Source organism: Sinocyclocheilus anshuiensis, unplaced genomic scaffold, assembly GCF_001515605.1.
Source record: "Sinocyclocheilus anshuiensis isolate Anshui unplaced genomic scaffold, SAMN03320099.WGS_v1.1 scaffold437, whole genome shotgun sequence".
NCBI classification, from domain to species: domain Eukaryota; kingdom Metazoa; phylum Chordata; class Actinopteri; order Cypriniformes; family Cyprinidae; genus Sinocyclocheilus; species Sinocyclocheilus anshuiensis.
The window spans coordinates 455,721-466,324 of NW_015539902.1; the positions used below are offsets into that span (position 1 = coordinate 455,721).

The following is a 10,604-nucleotide window of genomic DNA, read 5'->3' on the forward strand; positions in this document are numbered from 1 at the left end:
TTTGCAGAAACGGGTTCACCATGGTATTTGTGTAAAAACAATGCTATTGTACATCAGATGTAATATTTCTATCGACCCACATCTCTGCCTGTGGCTTACAGTCTTAAATTAATTGGGAGTTTTGTAGAATTAAATTCCGATCAGGTCAGGTCTGTAAACTCAGCATGTTTCTTCTGTTCTTCTGTGCTGAAGCAGCAGGACTAGTGAGTGGAACACAAGACCGGATTGCATGAGACAAATTGCTTTCTCTGTCCCATTTGATTCAACCTCTGTGATGAGTGGGACACATACTGTGCATGCAGAAAGGTACAAATTTCTCCCTTTTTGCTTTTTGCTTCGTGAACAGTGAAAAATCTGTGAAGGTATGTGAAAGAAGAAAGGAAGAGAAAAGGCCCGTGTCTTTCCTCGTCCTCTTTGCTGCTCAGTAATCAAATTCAACTAGGTTTCTGTTGTCTGATAATTGAAATGTTTAAGTGTGAAAATCGAAATGATCTCCACTTCGAGTAAAACATCTTCACTTCGACAAATGAGAACGTTCCAGTTGCATAAGTGATTCGGTCTGCTCACCTCTCCTCTCTGCGTAAAATAGAAATTGTGTTGAGAAAGTGCGAATCCCCCCCCAGACAAAAGTCGTCCCTTTCATGGCCGACAAGCAGCCAACGCCACTGGAGAGGGTCAGTTTTGTTTGAAAACACTCCCTCTCTCATGCTTTTGAGAGAGTAGCTTGATGCAGAAATGAAGAGTGTCTACTTCTTCTTTTGTGGTACGGGCCAATAGCAGTCAGGCAATGCGTTTTCAGCCGTTTGATGTTTTAAAGAGCGAGAGATTTTGTCATTCTGAAGGATTTGATCAGTCGACTAGCAGACACTTGATTAATGGAACTGATCCCTTTCGGTATGGGAGATCCCCTTCCGTCCCCTCCCCGTTCGCTCCCGGGCCTTGTTTTCAGTCTTTGGGACGTGCAGAACGAATGACACAGATGTTGTTGGAGGAGACAGTCCCCGTCCCTCTCCTCCTCTCCCGCGCTCCCAGCATGGGGCCTGAAACTTGTTTTTCAATCATTGTTTCTGCCAACTTCTTTCCCAAAAGAGAAAAGCGAGGCGAGAAAGAGGAGGGAGAGAGCAGAGGGAGCGCTAAATAAAAGAGGGAGGGAAAGTAAATACAAAGCATTTGTGGAATATAAAGAAAAAACATTCTTTATAACAATCTCCTGATAATTTAGCACCACAAGGACTGTGGGGAGAAGGGTGGATCGGTCAGAACCGCATTTGGGATGGTGTAGTGGAGGGTGCAGAGCCAGAGGAGAGGAGCTTTAAGCTGAAGATGCAGGTGTCAGCATGGCTGCTGTGGGTGGCATGGCTGTGTACCTGGACCGAGGTGGCACACCAGTGCCAATGCCAGTGCACATGCCCACCTGAGGAGCAGGTGGCGCAGAGATCAGAGAGGTCGGAGGGGAGAGGGCACCTTCGTCACCGCCTGGCACACCAGCGGGTGACACACAGGGACAGGGCCCATCGCAGGAAAGGTAAAACTAATGGATTTTTGGGGGAATATGCAGTAGCACTGTTAAGAAAATTAATAATGTAAATTATATTTGCCTTTTAGTTCACTTTTTGGTGAAGAATAAGCACTCAAATAAATAATCTATAAACTTGGGAGAAAAAAAATAGTCATTTTTATCCAGGACCGAATGGTGATTTTATTCAGATTTTTTTATTAACCTAATGGCTTCGGCAGCCGATTTCAGGCATATCAGCAGGGGGTCCAAAGCATGAAATTAGAAAGACAGTGATAACTTGATAAAGTCTTTTTCACTTCATGATTTTCACTTGTGGACACTCTTGATTTAATTTACATGTGAAGAATTTATTAAGTAAGTGTGACGGTACCATAGTGCATTCCGTTTGCATGGCTATTAGAAGTTTTACTGTTTAAAAAACTTTTGTTGCTGTAGTTTATGATGTATTCGACCTTTTAGTTATTGGCTTTTGGAAACTGTAGGGAAATGATTAACAGGGAAAAAGTTGCTGTTAAACCCATTTCCTCTTCCTTTGCTATGCTTGGTATAGTTTTTATTTATTTATTCATATGTTTTATTTGTTTGTAATAAAAAATCCTCCCAACTGGATTCATCTATATTTTTTATAACATGAAATATAAAATACTTATTTCATTTTGTGTTTCAGCAGGGTACTATGAAGTTTTATTTCCAACATAAAATTCTTGACCACATTGTTACTTATTAAAAGCATGCTTTATGCCTTACTTTAGTCAGTTTTGGTAAAATAATAATAATAATGTTACGCTCAAACTCAAGACATTGTTAAGGAATTCAAAGACTTATTTATGGGTAAAACGTGCTGAGAAGTTACTCTGGGCGCTAAATCAGCCTGGAGTTCTTTTGCGGTCCTGTTTTAATTCTGTGTTGTGGTATGCAGCCCCATAGTCCCTCAACATCTTTTGTTAGTCGCTGAAAGCTGGTGATCCACAGGCCATCAAGGCACTGCTCTCTGGATCAATATACGTGTCCATCAGTGTGGCCTGCTCTTTTAGGCCACACAATGGACAGTTCTCTAAACAGCACTTTATTTATGTGCCTTTCGAGAAAATGAACTGCCGCCGCCTCTGCTTTTCTCTCCTATCCTTTTCTTTTCGCTTTCTGTTTTCTCCTCTCTCCGTCTCAGCCCCTCAGCGACCGTATTTACAGACTTAATAGTAACCGGAATTAGCAAGTGTTGCTCCTCAGTGTTGTTTCAACTCTACAGTAGCAGCTGCGCCTAACTTTCACCTTTTGTTTGCACATTTTTTCTGATCCTTTGGTTGTATTATTTAAGAAACGTATGAATCTACAGCACAAGTTTGTGATTTAATGGAAAAAGTCTGTCACCTGAACAGTACCGGTTCATATCAATATTCTCTTATTTAAAGTTTATCAACTTTTCTGATTTATGTGGGAATATTTCATTCTGATTTTTTAATGACTCATATGGTTAGCATCAGTTTGTATTCACATATTAATCAATTTGTGCAGCTTAGAAAGGAAGTTTTTCTTGGCTGTGAGGTCTAATGCTTTCCTGTTTCTGTATGCTGTCATCACAAACATTTGATGGAGGTCTTCAGATAACACATTAAATTACTAACTCAACTAAAAGTGAAATTATACATGACCCCCACCATCGTCCTGAAGTGACAATAAAAGTTGTAAAAAAACAAACAAAAAACAAAAGAGTGGATATAGTAGGCTATAAAATAAAAAATTCTCGTTTCTCTCCCCTACAGTAGTAGCCTATGTGTAAGTGTAACTAACACAATTTGGCCCAAAGTATGTCCCATTGTTTAAACTATGTCGTCTTGAATTCAAACCAAAACATAAACGGAGGGCAAAAGCACAACTTCAAAGTCACACATGTGTAGTTTACCTCACCAATTGTTGGAGTAATTAGTTAGCGCTGGCTCGTCAGTCGTCGGAGGTGTAAATCTACTCCAGTCATCATGCCATCAGTCATGAGCTCCTGCTGCTGCTCCAGTCGGTCACCGGGGCGGGTCTCGATCCGGATGGCGCTCTGTTCAACACTCATACTGACTGAAACGACAGAGACATGACTGTAAAACCTGGAGATCTCAACTGAAATGCCATTCCGTTATATAACCTGTAAAACTATTCATTTTCGACGCGGATTTGTAACGCAGATAGTCTGACAGAACAACGATGCGTTTGTTTATCGTCGTAGATTGAATTCAACGTGACACGTAAAATGACGAGACACTTTATCAAGCTCTTTTGGGTTTTTGGGATTATTTATAATATTGAAGGTAAGCACAAAGTAAAGCCTAATTAACTGTTTTGTTCCAACTGTCGCCAAGTAAGAGGTGAAGAAATCCTGTAATTCAGACAGACTATTTATTTATTTATTTTTTAATTTAACAAAAAAGTTATTTCAATCCATAAAATTATTTTTCAAAAGGTTATTTCTAGAGATAAACTATATTGTTGTTTGTTTGCTTTATTTGCGACAGATACGGGTACATGTAATTTTCTTATAAATGTACAATAATTAATATCTAGAAACGATTAGTTTTATTTAGGCTACTGGTTTTGAAACAATAACTAAATGAGGAATTTGATTTCATTATTTCGATATTATTATTGAGATTATGATGATAATAATAAAAGTGCATATTTAATTTGTTTTGTGATTTAAATGATTCCAAATGTATTTTCATGACGATATACTGTATAATGTTCTCTTAAGAATAAATGGATGTAAAAATGTTAATTACGCAAACAGTACATGTTACTTTACCTTTAAACTCCGTCATTTTATATGAAAGTTAACATTTCAGTCTATAATTCTTAATTTTGTTACATATGTAAAAAGTAAACGATACATGTAAACATCAAATTTTAAAGTTTTATTTACATGCTCGCTTTTCAGCTGTTTCCAGAAGCTCTCTCAGACTGACATAGGCCTGTTTATAATCTAATGCAGAATCCATCTTTATGCACAAAACTATTATTATTATTTTCGTTAAAACAACAAGCCTCTCAAAACCCCATGTAGAATGTCACAATATACTGTGGAAAGTGTAGCATTGCTGTTTTTGCAAACTTCCAGCATTTCCCCAAAATTCATCTACAGTGAAAATGACATGGCAGGACTGTGAGACTCTTGATTTCCTCTCTTTCAGGAAACTGTCCAATCAGAGACAATAGAAACGTTTAATAGTAGAACACATTTTTGCCAAGAATGTAGTGCTCGGATTCTCTATTGTGCACTTCACCCTGAATTGCCTCCTCTTTTCATGCATGAGGAAAAGACGTAGTTTATTTCAGTTTATGTTTAACAACATTATTTATGTTTATTAGTAATTAAAGGGCCCCCAAATCCGACAGACAACAAGGAGTTGTTGTAAGACCAAACCAAATGCTTTTTTTGTTTCAAGGACACCCTCTCATGCTCATGTGATTGGCATGTTTTGGCGTGAGAGTACAAAGAGACATTGTAGGACATTGTAAGTTGGCCAATAATAGCAGAGGGCCATTCCTGCACTTGGTGCACAGGTGACGGATGTCCTGTTGGTCCATGACTTTGTTTGTGAGTGCTGGGCCTTTGTTCCTCTCATAGTGGGAAAAACAGCCTCCTGCTCTGACTCAGTTTCCTTTCCGTACAGGAAATGTGTTTCCCTTACTCATCGCAGGGTCATCTAGCCATCCTAAACAAAAGAATTCAATGACCTCTCCGGATTGGAATTTGAAAATGTATTTGTTTAGTGGAAGTCACTGTTGTTTGATTCTTCCTTTTCGGTTCTCCAGGTTCCAGGCCTGTTTCAGACAGCGGCCTCCCACGTATCGTCCACCATCCCTCTGATGTGGTGGTCCGGGTGGGCAGTCCAGCCACACTGTCCTGCAGGGCAGAGGGCAACCCTGAGCCCACCATCCAGTGGCTCAGAAATGGCCAACCTCTTGACACGGACAAGATGGATGCGCAGTCACAGCCTATCGTTTTGCCAGAAGGAAGTTTGTTCTTCTTCAGTGTCGTTCCTGGTCGAAAGAGTCAGTCCCATGAAGCGGTGTACGCCTGTGTGGCTCGCAACAGTGCTGGGGTCGCGACGAGCAGAAATGCCTCCCTTCATATAGCAGGTTTGAATCATGACAAAGTGTGATGCTTTCTAATATTAAAGGGATAGTTCACCTGAAAATTAACATTCTGTCAGTATTTACCCTAATACTGTTCAGAACCTTTCTTCTGTGGATCATAAAAGAACATATTTTGAACAACATTGTCCATACAATGAAAGTCAATAGGGTCCAAAACAATCTTGACGGTCAGTTCCCACGTGAACTCACCTGTTTGAGGCTGACAGACCTTGATAACAATGAGTGACCCATCAAGACCTACTGAAGGAACAAGAGGTCGAGGAAGCTTATTAAGATGGTTCATGAGATTACTAGAGATCAGATGTCAAAGTTTGCCTTCCTGCCCGAAACAAACAGAGCACTAATTGAGCTCTGACAGCATGCTGTGTTTGTAGCCCAAACAGATTCCTCAGCTGGCTCATTTACTCTGCATTCCACTGGATTGGAGCAGGACCAGATTGAGATATTAAATCAATTGTTGCACACAATTAATTTGCGTTTTGTTTACATCTATTCACTGCTAGATAATTTGAGACACGAACAAGCTACGTCAAGAGAATTGACAATAGGCATTGATTACTAAAGCAAAAGGGCGTTCATGAGAAAAAATTAGACATTTGTTCTCTGAAATGTAGCAACTGATTGTTAGCATTTATATTAAATTTTTGATCAGCGACTGACCATTAGCATTTAAACTACCTTCAAAATAGGGGTTGGTATGGTTTTATTCAATGGCTTTGAAGACTTATGCTCATGAAGGCAGCATTTATTTGATTAAAAAAAATGCAGTACAAACAGTACAACTGTGAAATAGTAATACAATTCAAAATAACTGTTTTCTTTTTTTAATATATTTTAAAATGTATTTTATTCCTGTGATGGCAAAGCTGAATTTTCAGGAGTCATTACTCCAGTCTTCAGTGTCAAATCATTCTAATATACTGATTTGGTGCTCAAGAATGTTTCTTATTACCATTAATGTTGAACACAGTTGTGCTGCTTAATTTTGTGTATATAAATGTCTTTACTGTCACTTTTGATCTATTTACTGCACCCTTGCTGAATAAAAGGTTTAAGTTCTTTAAAAAATCTTACTGACCACAAACCTTTGAACAGTAGTAACTATATTATATATACACTCATTCTGACCACATGTGTGATTTTCAGCTCTGCGAGAAGAGTTCCGTGTGCAGCCCAGTGACGTGGAGGTGGCGGTTGGCGAGGTGGCTGTGATGAACTGCAGCCCACCTGTTGGACATCCTGAGCCCAACATAACCTGGAGGAAAGACGGGATCCTAATCAACAGCAGCAATGAACATTACACTGTGAGTGCAAAACATACTCTAATCTGACATTGTTTTCTTAAAAAAAAAAAAAAAATTTCTTGAGAACACTTCCCTGTATATGTCTGTAGAGGGCAGCGTGACACAGAAAGTGTATCACAGAGATAGACCTGTGCCTTAGGACCCTGAACAGTGTTTTGTGTGTCTGGATGACAGTATATTTCTGCGTATCTGTGTGTATAGGAACTGAATGGTAAACTGATCATTGCTCCGGCCCAGAAGAATGACTCTGGAGTTTACAGCTGTATAGCCTCAAACACAGTTGGAGTGAGAGAGAGCCGAGCGGCTCGGCTGTCTGTATTAGGTGAGACTCTATCTTTGCTCTAAAAGAGTATGAATAACTTATTAAAGCATGGAGACTCATACATCTGACCTTCTTCCTCAGCTAAGCCAGTGTTACTGCATAAACCAGAGGATGTTTCAGTGCAGCTTGGAGCATCTGCACAGTTTTTCTGTGAGGCCGATGGAGACCCCATGCCTTCTGTAGAGTGGAGCCGAGAAAAAGGACCTCTACCCAATGGCAGGTCAGATCATGATTTAATAATCTAGAATCATTCAGTATATAGTAATATAGTCCCCCTGCAGTACATGAAAGAACCTCCAGGGGTCCGCAGACCCCCAGTTAAAAACCCCAGATGCATAATGATTGTGAAATTCCTTACAATTCACATTCCTAATCTTATATTACAATCGCATTTGCCAGATATTTAATCAACCCCGACCACAGTCTGCAAATCCACTATGTGACGGCTCAGGACATGGGCAAGTACACCTGCACTGCGGAAAATAAGCTTGGGGTGTTTGTGGCCAGTGCACAGCTTCTTGTAGAGGGTAAGAATGCATGTATTCAGTCAAGTAACAGCACTTAAACCTCTTCCCAGCATGCCATTTGTTGAGATTAGTGATGTCTGGCTAATATATGTTACAGACGTAGGAAGCACCAGACTGAGAGACCTACACAAGGAGCTGTCTGCCTTACGCGTGAGCCTGGAGAACGTCACAGTTATGAGTACTGCCTCCAACATGTCTCAAGTCATGTGGAAGGTAATGCAGTTCACGCACCGCTCTTGAAATAATTGTATTTTCATTTTAAGACAGCATCATGTCATTAGTGTTTTCTCTTCTGTTTGTAGTTGCAGTCGTCTGCAGTGTCACAGCCTCATTATCTTGAAGGCTTTGAGGTGCTGTATCGCTCTCTCCTGCCGGCCAGCTCAGACTGGACAGCTCAAAGGGTTCCTCAGCCTGGCCTTCACACACATGTGGGACCTCTGAAGAGAGGCTACAAGTATGAGTTCAAAGTCCGACCCTATGGCAGCAGCCTGTATGGCAGGGAAAGCAACACCAGACACTTCCGAGTGCCAGAGATAGGTGAGAATCTAGAACATTCTTTACAAAAAAGGACTGTGGTGGTATCTAGGGCTGCAACAACTAATCGATAAAATCGATTATTATCGATAATGAAAATCAATCGATTCTCATTATCGATTGGTTGGGTCTGCCCACAATGCACGTCCAACTTCAGCCGGTCGCATCAAACATACAGCACTGAATAACACATTTCTATGGACAAAAATGCATCTAAAAATAGTAGAGGAAACAGCTCTTGCAGGAAAAGTACGTAATCCAAGCTGCCCAAAACATGAAAAATCTTTATTTTAAGCTTCAAGCTGATGCATCAGTGTAATGGCTTGCCCTGTCAGGCGCTTTGACAGATACGTGTGCGCGTCCACAGCGCAAAAAACTTTCAGTTAACGGTCATATCCTTATCTGTAAATGTCACAAATTCACGCGAGCCTTTCCATTTGTGCATAAAGGCCCGTACTGACGGTCTGCGTTAAGTTGAAATCCTTATGCCGAGTTCACACTGCACGATTTTAGCCCGATTTTTCATTCGCCGACAGGTTTTGCGAAATCGCCGACAAATGCCCAAAATCGGAGGCAAATCGGTGCTCGTTCACGCGAGTGACAATCAAGCAGTGTGAATTAACAAAGACGCGATCTGAGGGAATCGCCGACGCCCGTGAAATATTTGGCATGCTAAATATCTGGAGCTGTCGGAGATTCACAATCACGCTGTGTGCAATGAGTTCTGACTGAAATACACATCGGCGATGACCTACAGACGTCTTTGAAAATCGTGCAGTGTGAACTCGGCATTACTGAAAGAGTGCTGGCGCTGCGGGCACGCGCGTTAAACAGACGGAACACAGTAGAGAGGGAGACAATATTCAGCGCAAAAACATTCATTGTGCTGAAATATCTGTTGTTGAACATTAAATTTAGGTTTAAAAGTCAACATGCAGTGCGAGTAATTAATGAGAGTAATAATTGTGAAGGGACAGCAGCATGTAATTGTCTGAATATAAATGTCAGACGCTTTTACAGGATAAATAAATGTAAGTGGAGATTGACTGTGATCAAAGTGCACGCGACACGTGTTCCTGCAGAACATTACTGTGATTTTATTTGTCTTTATTATCTTTATTATTTAAATTTTTGATCTAGAGATTTAAACTATATTCACTATATAGCCTGCAGTGATTAACAATTTTATTAAAACAAATTTATGTAAGGTTTTTAACTAATTTTGTAAGGTTTGTGCCACTGCTGCTCAGTCTTAACCAACAGTATTGGTAATTACCAAAATAATTTTTTAGCTTTCTGTACTGGTTAGTCCTCCAATATGCGTAAGCTCTTTAGTAACAGTAGTAGGCTATTTCTAATGCTATAATATAATTATTGCTGTTATCTATGAAAGAAAGGCAGAAAAAAATAGTCGTGCTTTATAGTGTTTTTTTAATTCAGATACCCAATTAGTCAAAAAGTACATAAACAATGCCAGCAAGAATGCAAGCTGTTATCAAAGGCAAATGAGGCCATTTTTGTTATTATGTGAATAAATACTATTTAGTTGTTACGGTTTGTTGTTTGCCCAATAAATGGCAATAACATTTTTAGATTTAAACAATTTTTTGACAGATTCCTAAAATATTTGTGTTTTCTCTATTATGACAGGTGGTCTAATAAATTGTTAAGCACTGTATGTTTTCATAGCATTCAGTTGGCACATTTGTTTGAAGGACATTGGGCAGAATGTGGAATAGTGTGTTTTTGTCAATAAAATTAAAATAAAGAAAATAGTTTATAATCGTTAGTTGCAGCCCTAGTGGTATCATGTTCAAAGATGGTAATACTATGCTTCTTTATTAATGATTACCATATACCATGGTATTTGCATGGTACTCCAAAGTACTTTAGTCAGTGGTTATTATTATTAACTAAAAAGATAAAGAATATTTTTGTTACTTGAAACAAAATAAACGTTAAATAAAATAAAATATATTTAAACTAGCAACTAACCTTTAGTTTAACTTGAAGTGCTAAAATAACTAAAACTAAATAAACTAAAACTAATAAATAAAAATGAACAAAAACCATATAGGCATATTTAAAAAAATGATAAAATAAAAATGACAAAAAAATACACACATGTACTAAATTACTAAAACATGAACTATAACTATAAAAAGTAAAACAGAAAATATTGAAATAAAATAACAACAGAAACTATAATAGTATATCAACGATACTAAAATAACACTGGTTATTTGGGGGGGGGGGGG

General features: G+C 39.1%; 1 protein-coding gene across 2 annotated transcripts in view; it reads left to right on the forward strand.

Annotated features, from left to right (window-relative positions):
• Nucleotides 1–1,247: 1,247 nt before the first annotated feature.
• robo4 (roundabout, axon guidance receptor, homolog 4 (Drosophila)) overlaps nt 1,248–10,604 on the forward strand; it is a 17,171-nt gene continuing 7,814 nt past the window's right edge. Inside the window, exons 1-8 of one of the 2 annotated variants that reach the window (XM_016482964.1) lie at nt 1,248–1,525; nt 5,315–5,641; nt 6,806–6,963; nt 7,165–7,285; nt 7,367–7,505; nt 7,685–7,812; nt 7,910–8,025; nt 8,115–8,349. In XM_016482964.1, coding sequence (XP_016338450.1) covers nt 1,324–1,525; nt 5,315–5,641; nt 6,806–6,963; nt 7,165–7,285; nt 7,367–7,505; nt 7,685–7,812; nt 7,910–8,025; nt 8,115–8,349 — 1,426 coding nt within the window. In that variant the 5' untranslated portion in view covers nt 1,248–1,323. Of the gene's footprint in view, nt 1,526–3,504; nt 3,814–5,314; nt 5,642–6,805; nt 6,964–7,164; nt 7,286–7,366; nt 7,506–7,684; nt 7,813–7,909; nt 8,026–8,114; nt 8,350–10,604 lie in introns of those variants that run through there. The other variant, XM_016482965.1, reaches the window with a different exon arrangement.